Source organism: Branchiostoma floridae, chromosome 4 (assembly GCF_000003815.2).
Source record: "Branchiostoma floridae strain S238N-H82 chromosome 4, Bfl_VNyyK, whole genome shotgun sequence".
NCBI classification, from domain to species: Eukaryota; Metazoa; Chordata; class Leptocardii; order Amphioxiformes; family Branchiostomatidae; genus Branchiostoma; species Branchiostoma floridae.
The window spans coordinates 17,921,252-17,944,669 of NC_049982.1; the positions used below are offsets into that span (position 1 = coordinate 17,921,252).

The following is a 23,418-nucleotide window of genomic DNA, read 5'->3' on the forward strand; positions in this document are numbered from 1 at the left end:
AGGAGTTCGGAGGTCACGGTCGAGATTGTGATGACATATTGATGATATTTCGGAAAATGTTAACCGTTGAGTTTAACGGACTTCGCCTTCTGAAGAGACTTTCAGCCGCAGTGTATAGAAAGCGGAACGTTGGTTCTGCTGCCGAACACATGGGGCAATCGAAAGTTTTGGCAGACGACGGTCACCACATGTGGGTTGGGGAGGGGGGCAGTGGGTCAGGTATGCCGCACACTCCTGTGATGGTCCGAGAGGTTTTGGACTGTCTGGACCCTCAGCCGGGACAGGTTAGTTAGCCTGTCACTATTGTGGTTCAGCCCTTTGTTGCAGTTGTCCATTATTTCACTTTTCGGAAATCTTGGTGTCACCCGAATTTACCTGAACTACAGAGACTCCATGTCTCTGCAGTCAGGAGCTGGAAGGCTGGTACTGACACTCCTCCGACGATCTCGGCTTCTATGTATCCGCGTCGATCTTATTCTTAAAACAGTTCACTGTGGTCTGGGTAACTACCTCAGACGGAAGTTCATTCCAGGCTTTTACGACTCTTTACAGCGAAGGATCTTCTCCGGATTTCCAGCTTGGTATAGGGTATTGAGAGTCTCAGAATGAACTGAACTTGATTTCACTAGAGCCTAGAAACGGGGTCTTAACTGACTTAAGGTGCGAAAAATTGCCGAACCCTGCAAAAATATAATGTGATCAAGAAATGAAATGTCAAGTCTATAATTTGATACTAACAATTTGAGGGCAAAAATTGTGAAAATACGTATTTTTTTAAGCTAATTCAGTTGACAAGTGAGTTTAGCATATCTCTTAACAGGTAACAGTAGATGGATGTGTATCTGATGTTTTTTTATATTGTCTATCTTATATGAGTATATTTATTTCCTACAAATGGTAGGTGTATGTTGATATGACGTTTGGTGCTGGAGGGCACACAAAGGCCATCCTCGCAGCACAACCAGACACCGTGGTGTATGCAATAGACAGGGACCCAGCTGCACACAACATGGCACAGAACATAGCCAAACAGTATGGGTAAGTACATGTATTATACATGTATAATTCCTATGTTCTGAAATATGGTTCCAGCACTGTCTCCAGTACCTGACTCTCCGTCCCGGGAGGGGAATTGGCTTTTTCAAGTTGTTGGGACAGACAAAAATTTCACCCCATCCTTTCCAAAATCTGAACTTCAGCACATTAAATTGATGACAATGTACAGATTTGTAAATGAAAACCAACAACATGGGCTCCCAAACGAAGAGTGGGACGGAAAAAAATTAAACCTGCCGAGACATCCCTGTATGGTTCCCTCTTTCATTCAAGGCTATGGTGTTGTGTCATTGATACAACTGAACTGTTGAACCACAACTGATATGTTGAAGTAGTTTGGGTTGGTCAGCTTAGGATCAGGCCATGGCGATGAGTTCCCATCATAAAGACAGTCTTTTTCTCATCCCCACACAGCAAATCCATCCGCCCTGTGCTGGGGCGCTTCAGTGAGCTGCTGTACCTGCTGAGTTCCCAGAATGTGCAGGAGAACACAGTGGATGGCTTCCTGTTTGATGTGGGAGCCTCTTCCATGCAGTTTGACCAGGGCGGGCGAGGGTTCTCTCTGAGCCAGGACGGACCACTGGACATGCGTATGGATGGGGAGAGGTAAGGAGACTTGTTTGGAGATGTATAGAATTGCTTTTTCATGCAGAAAAGTAAAGGTAGTTTTCTTTGTTTTTCAAGCCTTTTTGATTCATATGCTTGAAGGAATTAATGCTCAGAAGTCCAAAATAGATGGTATAAATAGATGATGTTAATATAAAGATGGTATAAATAGATGATATAACCCATTTGTTCCATATTTAGGAAGTTATTTATTGGTAGGAATCATGAGAACTATACAGTTACTCAATATAATCAAAAACTTTCTTGACAGATTTGGAAACAAGCAGCCCACAGCAGCAGATGTGGTGAACTCTCTGGGTGAGGATGATCTGTATGGCATCATCAAGACATATGGTGAGGAGAAACATGCGCGGAAGATTTCCTCTGCTATTGTAGACGCTCGAAACAAGATACCAATCACAACAACTAAACAGCTTGCTGGGGTTGTGGCTTCCGCACTTGCACCTCCTGGTGTTTTCTTTGCTCATGACAAACTGAACAGGGCAGTTCACCCGGCCACAAAAACTTTCCAAGCCCTGAGAATCTTTGTGAATGATGAGCTGAATGAGCTGTATCAAGGATTGCAGGCTGCTAGGTACTTTTAAAACCTGGCGGGCGTGCCATTGTGATACATTCCATTCACTGGAAGATCGTGTAGCAAAACGATACTTCCAAGGTGTGAACATGAGGCAGCACGGCAGATAATATTCAACAGAGAAGCGAGAGGGGACCTTCTAAAAGAGGAGGGGCTTCCAGAGGTAGAAATGCATGACCCAAGGAAGGAGTGGACGATACTGACAGGTAAAGTGATGAGACCACACTGGGCTGAAGTGATGGAGAACCCAAGAGCAAGATCAGCTAAGCTCCGAGCTGCCATAAAAAACTAAGTTCTTTGTACAGTACAACTGGGTGAAATTACAGGACGCTTTTGTGAGGATGACCATGGATCTTCAGTGCACTTGTCACTTCAAGACACAGGTCATGCCCAATGTACAAGCTCAACAACAATGACATTTGGAATTGCAGATACCGTATGTGTTAACTGTCAACACAAGGTTTAACTTTGGGTTCAACAGATTATGCCATCACAAGGATATGCCTCCTTCACCCTGGTTTGTTGAGTGTCATTTTGAAGAGCACGCAATCAGCTAACCAGTATTTTTCATCAATCATTGAAACATGTTTCAGAATTAGATCTTGAAACCTGTCAGAGGGATGTGATTAATGGGAAGATTTATATAGTGGAAAGAAGGCGCATCAGAAAAGTTTCACTACCTATACCCTACCCTCTGTATGATGGGATAACAAAACAATTAAAAGCTGGTGACAATTTTGGTTTCAAGATCCCATATGAAAGGCATTATTGCTGCCTGCTCCTACAGCACACTAGATAAACATATCCAGCTTCCATAAGAGTTGATACCTCAGCTACAATAATTGACTGAAAATACTGCAGGATTTTCTAAAGGAGAAAGCTACATTTCGGTAAGGTATGTCAGCAGAGTACAAAATGGTGTCCCATGAATTAACAGGAAAGAAATAATCAAAACAGGAAACACTGGTGTTTGTTGTTTATTTATACCTTCACTTTCATATTTCTTATTTGCATGACTAACTTTGCTATCTCTTTGTAATACTGTAGAATGATGTGCTAGGATATAGATTAACGCATTTGTAAAATACTTCACTAAGGGTATTATAAGTAGCGAAGCTGCCATACACCATTTTCCTCTTCATTCTGTGCCTTCATAAAAACACCACAATAACACAGATATACAAAGTTCTGGTGCTGGCCTCACAGTGTGTGAGACAAACATACATTGTATTCACAAATAACTTGATAATAACAAATGTACATAATGTTTTATTTGTACACAGAACAAAGTTTTCTTACATGTGGGAACCTGAGAATCATTTGCTTTCTTTATAGCCAGACATAAAATTTCACATTGTCACTGACAGTAAATGACTAAACACAAGAAATCAAAGATCTCATACCTTTGAAATGTCAACAGCTTTCATGACAATTATGTCACATCGATGTCCATTTCATACATTACAATTTACATGTGTATTTGCTTCTCTCTCCCCTCCTCCCATTCCTGACTTTTGGACACATTCCAACATTCACTTTCAGTCAGCCTGCCAAAGAAATCTGGACGCAGACCAGCTCAACCTTGTCACTTAGGCTATCTAAATGCCAAAAATATGACAATACATCAAAATATTCTTAACTTAGGCCACACCAATTTAATCTCTTGGTTCACGGATTCGCTCGCTCCTATTTTTTGGAGAAAAAAAATAAAAATAAAAATTACCACTCAGCAAATTTTCACCATAAATGAAACCATTTGCCAGCTTTCTGGTGTAGCAAACATAAAAACTGACACTAGTTTTGTAACTTTCAATGAACAGGTGCTGTTACTGTACAGTAATAGTCTTTTGTATTTTTTTCAAACTGAAAACTTTTTTATTCTTTATGTTTTGGATTAGCCCTTACCTTTACCCCAACCATTTTACAATTTTTATTTTTATTTGGCCCTCTCGCTCCATATTTTTTATGAAAAAAATCCGTGAACCAAGAAATTAAATTGGTGTGGCCTTATTCTCCTGTAAAATGTGAAACAAAATCAGCCCCTGCAATTAAAAAGATAGCCAAAAGGGGGCCCAAACCTACACCACTTACTCTCTACACCAAGAGCTATCCACCACTCAAAAGTCACAATCATAGCATGTCCAGAACTCCAGATATAAGAAGTTCCACCACAGTACCGTAACAAGCTGCTAGGGCCCCCCAATTCCCGTCATTTCCAGGTCTCATCAAGTACCTTCATACCAAATATCAATCCAGGCATTCTTGAGTTATGCTGGTCTCCTACACGCAATTACACATACATACACACAAACGCTACCTAAAACATAACCTTCTTACAAACAACAAGGTAAAATTACATCCATCGTCACGCAATGTCAACATGAGAAAGCACTTAAACAGTGAACACCTGCCTTAAGGTAGCATAACCAAGATCTTTGGTGCTAGAAATAGTGCCAGCACACTGTGATTAGTCCATACTGTGACAGAGCAGGCGAGGCTGAAGTCTGGTCTGCGTTAGCTTGACAATCCCACTATGCTGAACTCCCTATCTCTCAACTGCTACAGTATTGTAAACTATGTTAACAACTTTTATTAGTTATACTGGCAAAGTTCATCTGTGTTGGTTGTTAACATTGTACAGAGCTAAAATTGTGTTTCAACACAATGGATGTTTGACTGGTCTATTGCCATTTTCTTCAGAATTCAAATAAGTAACCCAATCTACAAACAGATTCAATGTGGGGAAAAGATAGTTGCTACCTGCTGAAATACACAATGTCCTTACCTGCTCAGTGAAATGTCAACTTAAGCTGTTGATAAAACAGCCTTTACATTTTATTGTCCATCAGTCTCTGTCAATTAATGATCTTTGAAGATAGTGAGTGAAATTAAAGTGCACAACAAATTGTCAGGTAGCCAGATATAACTTAGTAATACATTGCACAAAAGAAAAGGCATATGTACAGCATGGCTGGAACATTTAGATCCAGTTGTTGACCTTCATTCTGGAAGTTGTAGTCCCAAGAACTCGTCCTTCCTCTTGAGGTACTCATTGAACCGTAGGATGCCGTAGCTGTGCAGTAACACACGATAAAAGTACCAGTTAATTATACAACTATCCAGCACAAACTTCATCAAGAATTCAAATTGATGATGACAGATGAAAATATGTTAATCTCAAAAATGCCAGCTTAGCCTTGTATGTGAGCAAGGATTTCAAATGTGTTATTAAGTACTAAGTTAAATCATCAAGTTGCTTCAAAAAACCAAATATGTTTCCTTACTCCAGGAAGTCAAAGTCAATGGCAGAGAACCTGGCTTGGATGAGTGCCCACAATCCCCAGAAGAAATGAGAAGCCTGCAGGGAATAAACAAGCTAAAGTACCTGTGTGCTCCAATTGACTTTATACACTTGATTAAGTAGCATTTTAATGCCAACAGCAAAATTTGGGGGCATGGTTGTGGACTGACAAACACCTGAAACATATAAACAAGGGCATCTTTATCTTCATTTGCAAAATGAACTGTTGATTTAAAACCTACGTGAAGAGTACCCTTCTGAACTCACCAAGGCAAACTTGTTGACCTGGATGTACAATATCTCCACCTCCCTGTCTGTGACAGGCTGAGGCCGATCCGCGTGGAAGTACTGCAGGTAACTCCTGAGCCAGGCGAGCTGGAACTCCCTGTCTGGGTACAGGCTGTAGTCAACCTCATCTACACCTGTACAAGGGGAAATCTTTGGATTTAGATTTTTTGTAGTCTGTGTAACACAAACTCTGCTGTCCGGGGCTGTAACTGGCCCCTCCCCGCCGGCGGATGTGGGTGGGCTGCTATAAGCGAGATTCAGTCAGGCTAGATTTTTTGGTTGTGAAAATCTAAAAAAAAACACAAATAAGTCTCCTTCCCACAAGACAATAGGCCACTTAAAACAAGTTGAAAGTCAGTCTGTTGTGAATCTGTGCCAGTTCTGATGATGTAATTTGACAACTTTTTTAGCCTATCTGAAATTTTTCATACATGCTGACTTTTGCACTAAATAGACAAATGAAGACATAGACCTCTGGATTCATAATCAATCATTTATTACAAAACAAGTCTAATGAATTACACCTATTGTACAAACCTGCAAATTCATCAAAGTGGTTGGCAATGTCATAGGCCTGGAAGTTGTAGCTGGCATACTCATAGTCTATGAAGGTCACCTTGTCTGCGCACAAAAGAAAAAAACTCACTCTTAAGATAAAATCATAAAGTGCTTTCATGTACGAATTCTGAATCATTAAAATACAAAAGTTTATTTGCACATATCAAAGGCAAATAAAGCAAAGAGAAGGAGTGACTTCCCGACCTTCAGCCTCTGTGTACACAATGTTTTTACAGAGCAAATCATTGTGACAGAAGACGACTGGTGAGTTGAGTGGTAGCAGCGCCCCCTTGAGACTCTCCAACTCCTGCTGTAGTTGGGTGGTGCTGGGGACCTCCTTCTGGTACCTACAGGAGGTGTGTGTGTGGGGGGGGGGATACTAGTACTTAAAGTTTGGAAATGTTTGCAGTGGTTCTATTGTCATAAACCTTGCCCTCATGAATATGCATTTCTACTGTAACACTTTCAACCACAAACAACAAGAACCTCCTTACCCCTCCTATCCTGAAATCAAGTCCCAGCAAAATATATAACTTAAACAGTATTAGGGCGATGAAACATCAGACACATTTATGTCCAACATGAAAATAAGACATATAGACTACAAACTGGGTTATGATATTTCATGCCAAATATGCCTTACTGAGTGATAGTCACAATCCTCTGGTACCCCTTTCAGGAGGAAGGGGAGTCTGTGTGTGAGAGGGGTTAAGTACAATCCAACCTCTCACCTTTGGTTTTTCTCAGCATCAGTGAAACTGTCTGGAATAAGAGTGAAGTATTTGGACATTTTGACAAAGAGGCTTGGCTCAGGGATCTTCCCATTGGCTGGCTGGATGTGGTGCATTCTGGCCATCTCTCGTCCATTCAACCTGATGAGACAAACACAGGTTGAAATTCTATCACTGGGCTAATTTTTTCTTTCTTTTCAATATTAGACATGCCCTCAGGATGAGAGAATGGCTACAAAGACTGCCTACCTCTGTTGAAACATAAAAATACAAACATAGAAATGCAAATTCCACGAACATGAAGCTCTCATCAGTCCAACTGCTAAATGCCATTCTATCATTGGTGGAACTGCTAATTGAGATGGACAGTCTAGATTAGTCTATTGCTGTCCATCATTAGCAACAAGACTACATGTACATACAAAAAAATACATTTCTAAGATTAAAACTAAGACACTCTATTGTCACTGAATTTAATTTTCCAGCAGTGCAAATACAGCTTTGGTACATTTTTCAAACAGATGTTATAGCATCCAATGTATTCCTTCCTTTCAGCCCACGCCCCTGACAGGCACCAGGTCCTGAATGTTGACAAATCACCCCTGGATGCCCCCAGGGACAGGAATTGCCCTGAGTGATGATAACAGAATACCAAGTGAGCACTTGGGCAGACTGCCAGCATTTACAGGGCTAATAAGGGGGGAGGGAAAAGTAGGTAATAAAACTGACATGCTGGCAGCTAGCAGATTAGTCAAGCCAATGAGATGAGCAATGACATGTAGGTGTTTGTATATGGTGGGGCCAGGGGTAGTTGTGCAACTGTAGTTCATGTTCATGTACAGTCTGAAAAGGTTGACATGTCTGCATGGATACTGATTTGTTGGGGGTCACATAGTCATGAGTAAATAGCATTCTGTCTTTTCTGACATAGCCAAAGTGCCAATTTGACATGTACAGGGGGGAGGGGATGTGTTAAACAATTTGAAAATTTTGAGAGAGAAGCACAATATTCTATATTGCATACAGGTTTAACTGTTCAAAGAATGAGGAAAAAAAGGTTTAATTTATAAGTATATGACCATGAATGCAACTTCAAGTAGCACAGAGAAGCTCCTTCCTGCAATACTAATGTATACATCATGTATGCAGCTGCCATGTTTCTGTTAAGCTGGGGTGTTTTGTTTGGGGCAAGTTATCTGCTGTCTAATTGGGATGTTTAATTGGCTACATATAAGTTCATGACTGTCTTATCATACCTGGAGACTTTAGGGTCCCTGATAAGCTGTGTGTCCAGCACAACCCCATGCACATAGCCATAACACAGACCATTGGTGAACACACCATACAGCTCAGGAGCACAGCCATTGACATGGAGAATCTGTCAATAGAATACAGAAAACAGACCAAAACATATAGTGAGAGGTTGGAATAAAAAAATTGCTCCAAAAATCACTGCGCTTTTTTTTCAAACCGTTCTCTATTGCTTTCATCGTAAGTACATGTATTTTCAGAATAGAAGTTTAGACAATAAATGTCGTGAATGTAACAGTAAATGTGAACAGTCATACAGGAATGTTAACTCAAAGTGCAATTGTTTCCGACAACGCACATTGCCCCTGTTGTTTAATCTGTCGTACAGACCTGCATGTTCTCTATTTCTGCCACCCTGTCCACCAGCAGTTCTGTCTTGTTGCCGTACACCCTGACCAACACCATGTCCTTCTTATTCTCCTCTAGGTAACATCCCACCAGCTTGTTGGTGATGCCATCAGTGAACACCTGGACAACAAGGCAACATTTTTATCAATAGTTCATTTTATTTATCCAGGAGCTCTTGATTTTCACCATTGCTGCAATATATATTTACATTTATCGGTGGAACACAGGTTCATCAGGTCATGACCTCTCTAAGTTTCAATTAGTGTCAGATGACTGTAGTGACTGCACCCTAGGCAATGGAATTTTCCATCATGCTGTATCACATGCACCTCTCCCCTCCTGCTGCCTGACTGTGACCCTGACCCTGGATAAATCATTCACAGGTGCTGGATGACTGGAACTTGTACCCTTGTTGGGGCAAGGGACTATATATATATATATATATACCAATCAAAATACTTCACAGAATTCCATCAACAATCACCTGAGGAAATACATGTATTGGCACCTGTGCTGTGTTGATTGGAAATTTGCATGTTATAACTGAAATACTATATTGCTCATCAGAAGCTGATTATTGTGAAATCATATCTTCCCGCCTGTCTTACCAATTCAAATTTTAAGCAGTGAAAGGGTACTAGTAATATGAAGAAGTTGGCTCATTGTATCATGGTGCAACATACCAATCATGATCATACTAAAGATAATAGACAATGCTATTCCCTGGGATTGCTGTGTTTATTTCAACTGTGCTGTGAATATGATGATGATGTTTTTATCTTATATGTAGCATATTTTCTATTTCAATTTCTATGCTGTACTGGGCAAAGCCCCTTTTAGGGGCATCCCGCCCAGGTGAGAAAAACGAGGTGCACGGCACTAGTGCGACCGGCATTTTGTTTAATGTCGGACTACTTTTCAACAGCACGATCTGTTTCAGCATCAATCTTACTTGAATAATATGACTTGACAGTCAACATTTCTATAAAATGCCAGTAAATGATGTTTAGTTTTCTGCTATCTGCACAGGTGGTCACATGGCACACAGCAGGAAAATCAATACACTCCACTACTGTCCCACCCTATCCTGCAGCTGAGCTAGCACACACAAACATGTCCATATCAGGCAACTATTGGTCAAGCCAATTCTAGAGATAGACTATAAATTTTGCCATCCATGGGGGCAGTGGGGGCGGTCGCCCCCACAAAAAATAAGCTGAAACACACAAAATCAAGCTGAAACCCTTGTGTATGTTTTCACTAATGGAAATTTCACCAAAATCTCTTAAGTCTACTGGCAAAATTTGCCCCTGAAAATGCAGGAAATGACGTTTCAGAGGGTTAAGATTTCAAAATTTCAAAGGACCTCCCTTGCGAGGAGTCGCGCCTTCGGCACTTGACATGGTCGGAAAATGTTGCCAGAGTCTGAGCGTTATCCCCCACGACCCTTTTTACTAGTAGAAATTTCATTATCAAACTTAGCTTTGATTATAAGCAAAATGTTCCCCTCAAATTTCAACATTTCTCCAGGACTCCCTTGCGATGGCTTGCGTCTTCGAGGCGCACGATGACGCAGTGCAAAATATGGTGGGGCGTGGGGCGTCGCCCTCAAAAAATCGTTTTCTCTACTAGAAGTGTCATTAAATTCAGCTTAGTCTGTCAGCAAAATTTGACCCTCAAAAGGCAGGAAATAGTGTTTCAGAAGGTCTAGGTTTCAAAATTTTCCAGAACCTACCTTGTATTAAACGGCTCGTGCCTTCGCCGCTCGAACTGGTAAAATATGTTGGGGTGTCGCCCTCAATAACTAAAGCTAAAACTATGTGAATATTTTTGTAGAAATGCCATTGAAGTTACCTTAGTCTGGCAGCAAAATTTGCCCCTCAAAATGCATGAAATAGCGTTTCAGAGGGTTTAGATTTGAAAATTTTTCCGGGGGTGCATGCCCCCGGACCCCCCTACAAATGAGAATGGTCACGCCTTCGGCCCTCGACTTAGTGATATGAAAATTTTTCGCCCCCACAACTAAAAAAATTGGTGCCGCCGCCTCTGCATCTATATTTGTTGCAACGTAATAAGCTTTAGTTGTTTTTTCTTTTCTGTTAGAGTCCTCCAGGGATTCCATAACTATCGCCATGAGTAGTTAATCCTACACAACAATGGAGTAAGCTGTAACCAAAGCTGTTGTATCTTTGAATCAACAATGGTAAGCCTTTTTTTCAGAATCATTGTTAATATTAAAGTTCACAATGACTGTAGACATTTTTGAAAATTGTTTTAATTTACAATTAATCTGGTATTTCTCTTCAAGTAAGGGTCATAACATAACATAACAATGAAATTATACATTTCAAGAATCTAACGTTACTATTGTATTGGCATTGTTATTATAGGTAACGTTATTAGATAAGATCGTAATGCCTGTAACCAAGGAGTTTTCATTGATCATGATGAAAGCTCCTTGAAATGATTACAAATATTATACAAGTATTCTTCTTCAAGTAAGGGGCATATTGTCACAATAAAATTATTCAAGAATCAGACTATAGAAGTGGTTTTTAATTTTTTACTTCATTTTTTCACTTCTAAAACGTTTTATGCTCTGGTGATTTACTGATAAATGACAAAATACCTGCATACCTGCATACCATCTTCAGTCGAGAGAGGAGTAGACTCCTGTAGTGGACTTTGACTTTGACTTTGACTTTATTCACTTCAGGTCATCGGCTAGGCATGCTCACGCATCATGTCATTTATGGTTCGTTGTGGTCCTAAGTATATCAGTTATTGTTTCTCGCATTTTGTCAACAGAGATACGTGATATAAGAACTGCACCTGTAAAACAGTTAACTGCCCTGCCCACGCCTGGATGCAGCCCACATCACGTGTGGGTAGCTGGTAAAGGGAATCGATCTGTCAGATAACGATGCACATTTTCTCACACAAATCGTAGACATCTTGGAAATTAAATGGTTCAATACCTTGAACTTGATCTCATCAGGCTTCCAGCTCGGTCTGACCGTCTGCATCGCCTTCAGCGCGCCGCTTTCTACCGAGTTTTCATCGATAAACAGTTCTATCCGCTCCGGCCCCGCCATCTTACTCTCACCAGGATACTAGTTGTATTCTATTCACCACACACTAACGTAAAGTCGCCAACAGAAATTCATCCCGCATATATTACGTACATTTTCGTGAAGGTTAATAACAAGTTCATTCAATTTATTGTTTTTATTTTGATGGATGATTCAAAGATATATTCTACTACATGAAATACTGGTTTGAAATACTTATCGCGTTTATTTGCTGTCAATTGACCTGAAAAACGGGTCGCAGCTGCACGGTACGGTAGTCTCCAAGCAGACCCTACGCTGCCTTAGAAATAGTATCAAAGCTGGCAAGGCACCAGGTGCCCGTTTGACTCCCTTAGCCGGCTATCTCCCTTTGGCCGGCTATACAACATTGCCAGCTTTGATATTGTTTCCAAGGCACCGTAGGGTCTGCTTGGAGACTACGGTACGGTATAGGCTCACATCATGCACATAGGCTGTTTCAATGCAATAAATTGCTTCTAATATTAATCCGTGTAATGTTACTACGTCGTACTTTCAAATTACAACAGCAACCTGAAAATCAACAGTCCTAGTGTACATACGAAGATAAGTCGGTCTCTCTGAACAATCCGCCGGTTTTGACAGTTGACTTTGACAGTTGTGACACCTTTATCTTATAGGATACCCTGGTAGCAGCGGGTGGCCCTTACTCAACCTGCAAGCCTCTACCAGCTGCAGGCCCCACCCTCCCTGGACAAATAGTAGAAATTAGACGGATAACATACCAAAGTTAGCTGGCCAAGGTGTATAGTCACAAACTGTACTCCTCAGACTAAGTCCTCAACCAACTTTAAAACTCCTCTTGCATGTTATCTGTCTCAATTTCTACCATTTTTTCAGCGTCCTGTGGAGCCTGGTAGAGGCTACCATTCAGGGTGAATTGAATAAGTAAAAAACTTACAATAAAGGTCTTCATTCATTCATTCAATAAATTAACGATTGAATAAGAGTCGACGTCTATGTTCAACCGTATCAGACAAACGTGCCAGGTAGAAAATTGCCGTCTATTGCCGTGGCCACTATTGCCGTCCCAATATCTGCTTGGAGATTATGTCATCATTTATTACCACATCCGATGATGGCACATGGCCAATCAGATGAAGCGGGGCACGCTTTTCTTGTACGGAGGCCGGCAGGCGACCAGAAAGCATACGCCATTAGAAAAAAAAGGTCTGGTCGCTTTAATAATTTGCTTAATTTTTTTAATGCTAGAACCGGCCCGAACGGAGAGAGGCGTGTTTTCTATACAAACCTTTTCCTACCAGCTTTCACTTTCTCATGTACGTCACACATGAAAGTCTCAAAGCAAGGTCAGACAAAACAAAATGTAAAGAGGGCAAGTATGATTAATTTATAGCGCAAATATGTCTCAAGTCAATTCTAGTGTCATGTTCTGACGCAGTTCAGCCGTTACGGTTGCCATGTTTGAGACAATGTTACTTATTTTCGAAATAAACCATTCATATCTTTATGCTCGATGGAGGTTCCAAATCATGAATGCGGTAGTCACACAGGTTACAGACATCTACTTTATTTCCATTTAATAGCGTACAGTCGCATCACGTTCATCACGGTGTCACCACTGAGGCATTTACATCTAGTAAATGGTTACAAGCAGAACAAGTTGTAGCTACTTTGAGCGCATTATAAATTGTCTATTCATCATTCCCATACTAAATAGTGCAGTCGTCAAAGAACTACAATAGTAGTCATTACGTACATCAACTACGTGTACATTTTACTGTACGGAAAGGAGCCTTGTAGAACAGGCTAGGAATAACTTACCATCAATGTTACCCAGTTACTCGGAAGAAAAATCGATATTTATCATTTGCATAAGGAGGGCAGCCAGGATATACAACACTTAACTTGAACAGCTCTAATCATATATAGATACCGTGGTACTAATATGACTGAGTGACAGTTGGTACTAATATACTGAGCAGAAATCACTTCAGGAGCAGGAAGTAGTGTGTTCCCGTCCAGGTGAAGGCGTTCCTCACGTTCCCGCCAGTCTTCATCAGCAGAGACGCCAGCACCACGGGCTCGGTGGTGTTCCCCCGGGCAGGCAGCTGGTTATCCTCGGGCCCGGTCCCACAGGCTGCCGAGTACCCCTCCCGACCGGAGCACCGCAGCTGATCACAGCCCGTCAGCTCCACCAGGGTGTGCTCACTGCCGTCATTTATCTGAAAACCATTGAAAAAGACGTCTTCCAATGAAATGGAAAATGATCTTCTCCCACGCCTCAGGCTGTGGAAATACCAAACGATAGTCACCAGGCCAAGCATACACAACGTTAACGTTATAACGTTACTCGATCTTACTCACCTTGAACTTTTGCTGTTTGATTTTGCGGGATAAAGATTGCTGGCGGATGACCTTGATCATGGATGGGTTGAAGCTGTGGTCTTGAGCCTCGATCTGAAGTGTCGTGTCGCACACCACATGGGCTGTCTTGAAAGGCAGATCTGTTGAAAATGAAAATCATCGGATAGTAAAGATCCAATGTCATGTTCAAACCCAACCTTGACCTTACATAAAGTAGAAATCCCATCTCAATGGCATCATTGATATACCCTATATCCTATTATAATTAACTACCCTGTGACATACGTATACAACAGACAATTAACAGCCCCGCTATATATACCTACGTGGCTTCTGAAAGCAGTATGCCTCTGTCAGTACCGTAAAAGTAAACAGTCCATACCATGTATCAGTTGTTGTTCCTCCGGAGACAACAGCTCTATTTCGTACGTCTGGTTGTCCGGTGACGTAATGTTCTGTAGGTCCCAACTCTGCGCCCATCGTCCAACACGGGTGGATCCTTTTCTCTCCTAGAAAAGTGACGTGATAGGCAAGTTAGAAGTTACACATTGTATCTTTACAAGTCTTCATATCTATCTTTCAGAATGCTGAATAAGTAGGTAGGAGTAGCCATCATCGGGAAACAGTTTGAAGCTTTTTGATGTTTCCTAGCGAAGGCTGTATATGATGCAAAAAGATTCTTTACACCAGATATTTCCTGAATTATTAAGCAAGCAAACAACCATTTAGCAAATCTACAAACAACAAACACTAGTATCAGCTAGTATCACTTACCCCTTGCATCTCACAGTAAACCCGGTAGGACGCGAGCTTGGGTTGTATGTAGTAGTAGCCAGTCTGTGGGGCCTCACCCAGAAGCTTCTTATACCGGCGGTAAATCTGGTTACAGGACCGGGGAGGGTCGTTATACACACCTGTAGAGGAGGACACAAGTAGGCTTAAAGTCTGAAACGGTCGTTTCGTACATCTGTCTTGGCTCGATAGAGTTGTTACGAAAAAGTCATCTAACGAAATACCATTCAAATAAGTCACTTAATCTATCGATTGATCAATGACATTTGATGGATTGTTACACACAACATCATGGCGTCTTACCATTCATCAGCGTCTTGACGGCTTCTTGAAGCAGGTTCAGTCGTCGAATATAGTCCATCACCTACAGTGCCGGCGGACACGTGAAAGATCACATGAAAGGTATGTCAGATCTTCAGTAACCTTGCATCATGTACATAGATAATTGAGACTTGTAACTATGCATCATATGTTCCTACACATATAATGTACACCGATCCGGCCAATGTAAATGAAACTACATATTTATACAGTAAACAATACACCTTGATTTCAACCAGGCCCTGAAACCAAAAATCTTGCACAGGTGCGCCTCAGACCTTCTGGCTGGTAGTTCAAGGTATCACTGTCTACATTCTACAACTCCGCCAGGAGGCGTGCTTACCCTGGCCAGGTCCATGTCCTTCCACAGGAACCCGTCGCACCACTGCATGAGGCGACGGGACTCCACCAGGCGGAAGTGGCCGGCCTGACGGATGTGGCACGGCTGGAGGAGGAAGAGAAGGAATGCTATAGCACAGTCTCCGTCCTCTAAGTGTCACCAAATTACTTTGACTTTCACCGTGAGATGAATTACTACAATCAATCATGAGGCATATGATTATGGGCAAGCTTTGAATGCCAAGAGAAAAACCTACCCATGTATGGAATTAGTTAGTGTAACAAATGACCATTCTGAACGGATCCGGATATTTGGATGATGGTTTTCTGTGCGAGTTTTAGTCGATTTTAGAGGCATCGCAAGGAGTTGATGAGACGCGCCGTAGCAAATGCAGTTTCTGTGTGTACCAGTGCACATCAATTGAGATTTACCAGGCAAAATGCATCTAAATACAAATCTCTCACCTCATTGCTGAGCGCGTCCGGTACGACCTTGTGTGAGCACCAGGAACAGTTGGTGTTCAGGTACGTCACACCGTAGTCCAGCTTCTATATGCAGAGAACAAACACGCGGTATTAGAGAATAGGTATCAATGGGCTTTGCATTGATACTAAGTGTGCAAGATAATAAATCGAAAACTGGCACTTCATAGTTGATCAATAGTATGAAGGGGCAGTTTTCAGCCGTCGATGTTGATTAAGCGAGTGGTACAGCGTACAGCATGCACTAGAATGTCAAGAAGACTGTATAGCTTAGTCCCCAACCCAGCTATACAGAAGGTCAAAGGTACGATGAGAAACTTACCTCTGACAGGAAGTGCGGATGGCCCAGACAGATGTCAATGCCCGCGATGAACACAAGCAGGGCGATCACGGACAGGATAGTACTGAAACAGGACGGTAAAAAATCGTATAAGAACGATGAGCATGAGAAGCTTAAGGGCGATCACGGACACTCACCGTCCGGATAGTACTGAAATAGGACGGTAAAAGAACGATGACCATATCGCACGAGGGGTGATCACGGACATGATAGTACTGAAACAGGACGGCCAGTAAAAGATCGTTTAAGAACGATGAGCATGAGAAGGGCGATCACTGAGGATAGTGCTGAAACAGGACGGCAAAAGACCAATGAGAATATTGCATGAGAAGGGTGATCACGGACAGGATAGTGCTGGAATAGGACGACAAAAGAACGATGGCCATGAGAAGGGTGATCGCTGACGGTATAGTATTGAAACAAGACGGAAATAGAACAATCAACATGAGCAGAACGATCACAGACAGGATAGTGGTAAAGCAGGACGGAATGTTCAGTGATATGATATTTTCATCATACCATATTTGACTTATATCATGTATTCACGGTTGACCATTGTTACGATACTAAAACCTTGGTTTTGTATATAATTAACGTTCTGCCTCAGGAGCTTTGGATTAGATTAGATGATCACAGACTGTGCAGTCTCTCTAGTTTCTCTGTGCTATAAAAAGACGCAGACTAATGATCCAATTAACTATCATAGCACTGAGTCACATCATTATCACCATATATTGCCACGGTGAGCGTGTGCACGAAAAGAAAATTAACTTCACTAAGAGTACTACAGTAGTTTTCCATCTACTTCAACATGCATGAAGTATAATGTATGCCAGCCATCACAGAAAACATTTTTGCGGTCAAGGCTGGAGACACCGTCACCGCAAAAACACACAGGCCAGGTATTCCACAAACCAAGATGGAAACAAGATAGCTTCCTGTGTTCGAAACAAAAAAAAAATATTTCACGCGGGACTTTCACAAAGCCTGTTCGACATTGTGATATAAATCTCTTCAATGCAGATAATTTCCGTCCAAAGTCATCCCCTGACAATTGAACAAGTGGCGCCCGGAGGCGTTAATGACGTTAGCGCATCATTCGATCGTCACCTGATTCGCATCCTCTCCTCGCATTGGTCGAGGTTCTCGTACGTTTGGTCGGACGACGTCCCGTGGTACGAGTCACGAGATTATCTGGATTGAAAATTTCCTAAACAAGATTACTGAGACCACCCTGTGCCGTATCCTCTGCAAAACATGCAGCAGATGAATAAACACGGATGGGGGAAACAAGAAGGGAACTTTAGATCTACAAAGAAATGAGAAAAAGGAAATGGGAACCAAGTAAACCATAACGTTATATGTCAGACAATATATATGGAATAGAATGGGAGGAGAGATATGTTATGCGCACAACAGACTGAAGTAGGAGAAAGGGGAAGCGAAGTAGATGTAGAGGAATGCTAATTGCTATGCGCACAACAGACAGAGTAGACGAATAGAAGGGGAAGCAAGGAGGAATGCGGGAACTTTACCTCACAAAAGTAAGACGGGACAAGACTTGGGGCAAGACTTGGTGATTCTTGGTAGGTTGAAGGAGGTCGAAAGATGTATACTTAATCTCCTTAGTATGTGAAGGATGTGGAACACCTGTAGGATCGGGATCACACCACCACAAGGCGACTGGAGGTGCTCTTATTAGGTGAAAACCTACAGGAAATGGTGTTGGGAAAGCGCCGTGACCAACTTGAAGAGGAGAATTTGAAAAACTAAAGTCCTTTAAAAAATTGCAATGTCATGGTCTTTTGGTGAAGTTGATATTAGCGGACAGGAGGGAAGAGCCACAGGTAGTGAACGGCTTGACATTTTCAGCCAAGGACCGTTGGCTTCATATATCACGAACATACTTATTTTACTCATCCCATTCCTCCGAATGTTCCTAATTCCCTCTCCCGTACGTCGCAAAAATACTTCCTCTGCCAAAACTTCCCATCTACCTTCAGGAATTTCTGATTGTCATCAGGTAAGTATCTGGCTCAATGCGCATTTTTTGTATCAAAGATCATCCAATAGGAAGCACCGAGCAAACTAAGAACAGCACCGAACAAACAACACCAAGCAGAAGTATCGTTACCAAGAAACCAGAAGCGAGACAAGGCTTTACCACCATTGATTGTTGTTGAATATAAATGTTTACGTGGCCTGGTTTACAGGCGTTTACCTACTGTTTACCTAATTTGTTTTCTTGGATAGCGTGTTGATAACGAGCGTCGCTGACAGACGCGTGACAGACAGTAGATTCGACCCTCGGAGACCCACCGACTTGGGGGGTCTTTCCGCGCCGTGTTCTAAACATGGGTATGACTGACCTCACCCGTCAATCTTACAGTCACGGCTCCCGGGGTGGTCCCAGGGCTGCCTTGTCCTACCCTTGACTGTTTATCAACCACGGGTAGCAACATTCAACTCTACACACGAACAAATCTTCATAACAATGAAAAAATTGTTTCCCAGTACCCAAAAGCGATTAAAGGAGACGATCGCGCGAAGTTCGACGTACTTAATTCAAAGTTTACCTTTTGTACAGAACGGGTACCAATAGAGCCCTAGCATAGGTAGCTGCAGGGCTTCTTTTCGTGCGTATTTTGGGGTATTCCGAAGGTGAACAAGCGCGCATCCAACAAGATGTACAAAGCGTCGCAAAATGCACGAAAAACGAGCCCAAGTGCTCATCTGTTTGGGAATTTAATGGGTCAATGCCCTCGTATAGTATATCTCTCACCATATCGCATGGCTGGTTGGCCATGGCTTTCAAAAACAGTTGTCCTCAAACAGCCCGTCATTGTGCAGTTTTAACATATTCAATGTATGCCATGTACGCTCTGTCTGCAGTGCAGCTATTGGCTGCTGCTGATACACGCCACCGACACACCCGTCTGTACGCCTGCGGGTCTTATTGTCGTAAATCTACATGCGCACAAACAGGAACATTGCCGTGTGTCTGACCCTCAAGAAAATTACAGATATTTTGTCTTCTTAGTTGAAGCTGGCTTCGATATTGGTCACATCAATTGGATACGGAAAGGCTTCACTAATCTTTGTGACATCTGGCGAACGAAACGTCCTATCAGCTTTTCGCCAGGAAGTGATATGTACATGACTCTAAAGGCTCTTGCTAAAAGCATATCTAAGTCACGAAAATTCAGTTTCAGAGTCTAACAATTACACCTGTTTGATGATAAATTTGACCGCATTGTCAAAGCTTCTTTTTTTCTGTTTCCCAGTCGAGAAAAAGTCCCAAAATCAAACCACCTTGAGGAACGGCATTGATGTAGTACGCATGTGAGACAACTCATGACGAACAAAACATCAATGTGGTGGTTAGAAAAAGGCATAAATCTCTCAGATGGATCTTATCATTTACGTCTGGTGTTAACCACATTTCTATTGGCGGTAAGTCAAACTTTCAGATTAAAAACACTTATTACTCTGACACTTTTGAAGCCCATCCTAATGTGTTATCGGTAGATGACCTCAGGCAATATGACTATGTTGGAGAATGGCCATGGTCTATTTGGTTTTACAGGAACATACATCCAAGCAAGAATCTAACACTGCAAGGACGAAGGTGTGTCCATATCATGTCGAAAACAAAGAAACACTAGTATTCCAAAAATCTTCTCAATCAAAGGAAGCCTTAAGCGTCACAGGCTGTAAAAACCTGTAAAGAACATGACGACGTAACGGTGAGCTCTTACCACGACATCTCTGCGGTTCGCCCTGACCTCGATCTCAAAGTTCGTTTGAAGACTTCTAGTAGTGATGTGGCACTCGGGGTAGTTGTTGTCTGCTGCCTTGCCACGATCCTGTGACTGACTTGTAGTAAGTAGCGCTGTTCTTATGGCGGTGAATCATCCAGCTTTGTGTGCGCACGACGTTCCCTCTCCACGCCCCGGGCACGCCTACCATACGTGTCCGCTCCAAGTCCCGGTAAGTCTGCCCAATTATTTACTGCATGAGAGCCTCTCTTCTTCTGATACACAGTACACTTAATATTATAGGTCAATGGCCATAAAGTTCATTTTCCAAGTAAGAAAAAGAAGTCCGCAAACTAGAGTCCATAATGGCAAAGAACCACATGTCTGTACAGGTGTCAATGTCTATACCATCGTACCCGACCATCGTCGACGCGTCATCAGGAGAGCGCCATTTTCAACCTATGTGGTCTTGACTGAGCAGATATTCATTTTTCAGACGGCAGGTTCTCTATTCGTCGCCTGTCTGTCACACCACCTCCAAATTTACCAAACAAGCCCCCCCTGTGGCCCTCTGGGAGGAACGGTATGTCCGGTCCGTGAGAGCAACATTCAAAGGTTCTGTCATCGCGGCTTCCAGTCTTGGGCGGACACAGGTATAGCAGGTAGGGAAACTTCATGGACTTACTGTACTGTTCCTGGCCTTTGTGCCTTTTGTCCAAGGCAGCATTACCTATATTGGAAGCTCAAGTAGGCAGCGCGAGCTACGTTTGAGGTGTTAAATATAAGCGACAATACTATCTCCGGAGCTCCGTCTAAGCCATGTTTACTGTCCCCATATCTTAGTGTAGCTGCATGTTTACAATACGTGAACATAAATACAGGTTTTTAAAAGTACGTAGTTCAACTTAGTTGATTCAAAAGGTAAGAGTGTCATAAGCAAACGGGTTTCAGACAAAATATAATCATTGAATATTGCAATGTTTGTGCGTTTTTATTTACACCCGACTGTGTAGTGTATGCCGCTGTTGTAAACGTACTAACATTTCGACGACACTATTAAATGGAACTCGAGGCTGTATTGCACACAGAAGAAATCCCGAAAAGATTTGGCATTCATACTATCAATGAATATACATCAGGGCCGGGTAACCATGCTAGGATATAACAAGCTCTGGAGCGCATCATCAATTTGTTGATAAGTTGTCAGTCGTTCCCTCCGTTGTTTACCGATTGATAAAAGACATATTTCTCCAAGCTGAAAACTCCTGACGTCGATTTGTTGTAGTTGGCTAGACGTCTTTGATCTATCCCCTGATCGTTGCAGGTTGTACGTTGATATCTATATCTTGCCTATGCGTTTATTAGATTACAATATGCGCGGTAGTCATACGGTTGGAGACTTTGCTCGATTGTGATGTAGCTAATGCTGTCTCTTCTTTTTTATTGCACCTACCATGTTTTTTTTTTCAGTTGACGCCCGCAAACGCACATTGTCATAAGCGTGTCAACCGCAGACGACTTACCACCATCATGAACTTCATATGCATGTAAGTATTTAATTTTACAACAGTAAGTCACCCTACCTCGGCTTCTTACACACATTTTCAGTCTTGAGACACTTCAGACGCATCTCAGCTACTGAGTCACCGTCAACACGGCTGGCCACACTTCACTGGACTTTTGTGATATTGTTGAGTGACACTGTAATAGTCATAAACAGGGAATGGGCATGGTTATGAGACGCTCGTGATCCAGTCTTGTTTTCGTTGTTAGCCCCCATGACCAATACTCATGGTAGCGAATCGGCATTCGCGTAACACAGTGGTCACGATCTATCCCAAAAGTGCGGGCGGAGCTCGAGTGGCAAGCGGCCAGGTCTATTCTTAGTTAATCCGCCGCTCTCGTACTGGGCTGCGGTCTGCTCAATGCCTGGTGTCAGGCTGAGGAATGATAAGCAGGTGAACTTGGAAGTCAGTAAGTCTAGTATACTATACAGTCACGTAGACAAAGGGAGAAAGACGATGCTTTGTTTCTTTGGCCATTTGTCATCTGTGCGCAGAATGCACAGTTTTTCGTTGAACTTCGTATAGATACAACTCACATTGAGCGACATTGTATCTCCTGCTGAATACTAGATAACCGTGTAAGTTATTCTTACATCACATGTACATATACATGATTCACAGTTCACACCGTGGCGTCCTGTAGCCCCCATGATTACGAGCCAGTATGGTCACGCACGTGAACTACATGAGAACGCGCGACTTCGACAGACCAATAGCGGCACTGCTACCTGATGACGTCATGGAAATGCCCATGAAAAGCCCATGTCACGCCTCCGACCCACCCACAAGCGCGCCGTCTGAACTGAGCTTTTGTCATTCCACAGTATTAAAAGCTCACCGAATTAAAAAGCAAACTTTTTAATGGATTCTACCTTGCAAGGAAATAAGACAAATCAAACGAAGTGACTATACACCTGGCGACGGCCTAGCTGCACTTACAAATTATTATAATACATGTGCATGTAGTTCAATTTACAACAGAACAACATAAGTTAAGTTTGAAGACAAAAGGAGTAAATGCACCAATCTCACGGCTTGTTGTAATTACCAAGGGCCGAAATGCACCTTAAATTGAAATGACGAATACAAATGTAATAGGCTAGGCATATAAGAGTGTTTGCCATCATGATACAACACGCGCACATATTTACGCATATATGCATACCCCGGGAGGATTGCTGCGCTGTGGGAATAAGTTGCAAATGTTTAATGACAGATGTTCAATGAGGTTTCTGTGGTTAAAAACAACCCGTGTCTTTCCAGCCTCGCGATTCTCCTCATCACCCTGGGGTCGAGTCATGGGAGAAGGACGGACTCCCCTGGGACCGAGCGCCGGCGCGGCTGTAAGGAGGGCCGCGCACGGAAGGTGTTCAACATGGTGTTAGAAGTGTGTGACGGTAAGGACTGGATACCCATAGCGGCGGACATGCAGGAGGTGAGCAATGTTGTGGATAGCAAGGAAATCTTTACAGATATCAATGTCTTGTCGAGGCAGAGTGTAGAATAACGCAACATTTCCTAGCCTCCATAGCAGGCTCCGAGTCTATGGACTTTTTTGGCACTTTTGCTGGCCATTTCTTTTTGTACT

General features: G+C 42.3%; 4 protein-coding genes across 6 annotated transcripts in view; 2 read left to right on the top strand and 2 right to left on the bottom strand.

Moving 5' to 3' along the window:
- The first annotated feature begins 29 nt into the window (after window positions 1-29).
- Window positions 30-8,023, top strand: LOC118414348 (12S rRNA N4-methylcytidine methyltransferase-like). Of its 2 annotated transcripts, none has more exons than XM_035818345.1 (5): window positions 30-284; window positions 902-1,038; window positions 1,471-1,662; window positions 1,934-2,016; window positions 7,691-8,023. In XM_035818345.1, the coding sequence occupies exons 1-5, from the start codon at window positions 42-44 to the stop codon at window positions 7,771-7,773; spliced, it is 738 nt and encodes a 245-aa protein (XP_035674238.1). In that variant the 5' UTR covers window positions 30-41; the 3' UTR covers window positions 7,774-8,023. The 2 variants fall into 2 exon arrangements, with proteins under 2 accessions (XP_035674238.1, XP_035674240.1); XM_035818347.1 differs by lacking the exon at window positions 7,691-8,023 and adding an exon at window positions 5,547-5,645.
- Window positions 4,185-11,946, bottom strand: LOC118414328 (ethanolamine kinase 1-like). The gene is made up of 9 exons (XM_035818310.1): window positions 11,773-11,946; window positions 8,777-8,914; window positions 8,392-8,513; window positions 7,136-7,276; window positions 6,609-6,751; window positions 6,384-6,467; window positions 5,826-5,980; window positions 5,542-5,615; window positions 4,185-5,330 (listed from the first exon to the last, which is right to left on the bottom strand). The coding sequence occupies exons 1-9, from the start codon at window positions 11,887-11,889 to the stop codon at window positions 5,258-5,260; spliced, it is 1,047 nt and encodes a 348-aa protein (XP_035674203.1). The 5' UTR covers window positions 11,890-11,946; the 3' UTR covers window positions 4,185-5,257.
- A 1,794-nt stretch (window positions 11,947-13,740) lies between these two features.
- On the bottom strand, window positions 13,741-22,001 carry LOC118414330. 2 transcript variants are annotated; one of them, XM_035818312.1, is made up of 9 exons: window positions 21,849-22,001; window positions 16,490-16,571; window positions 16,150-16,233; window positions 15,689-15,790; window positions 15,328-15,388; window positions 15,007-15,146; window positions 14,615-14,741; window positions 14,233-14,372; window positions 13,741-14,090 (listed from the first exon to the last, which is right to left on the bottom strand). In XM_035818312.1, exons 1-9 carry the CDS (start codon window positions 21,893-21,895, stop codon window positions 13,854-13,856), a joined length of 1,020 nt encoding a protein of 339 aa, XP_035674205.1. In that variant the 5' UTR covers window positions 21,896-22,001; the 3' UTR covers window positions 13,741-13,853. The 2 variants fall into 2 exon arrangements, with proteins under 2 accessions (XP_035674205.1, XP_035674206.1); XM_035818313.1 differs by lacking the exon at window positions 21,849-22,001 and adding an exon at window positions 20,266-20,419.
- Window positions 20,771-23,418, top strand: part of LOC118414347 — a 5,754-nt gene continuing 3,106 nt past the window's right edge. The window contains exons 1-3 of the mRNA XM_035818344.1: window positions 20,771-20,927; window positions 21,736-21,812; window positions 23,094-23,265. Of these exons, the coding sequence (XP_035674237.1) occupies window positions 21,796-21,812; window positions 23,094-23,265 (189 nt within the window). The 5' untranslated portion in view covers window positions 20,771-20,927; window positions 21,736-21,795. The remainder of the gene's footprint in view (window positions 20,928-21,735; window positions 21,813-23,093; window positions 23,266-23,418) is intronic.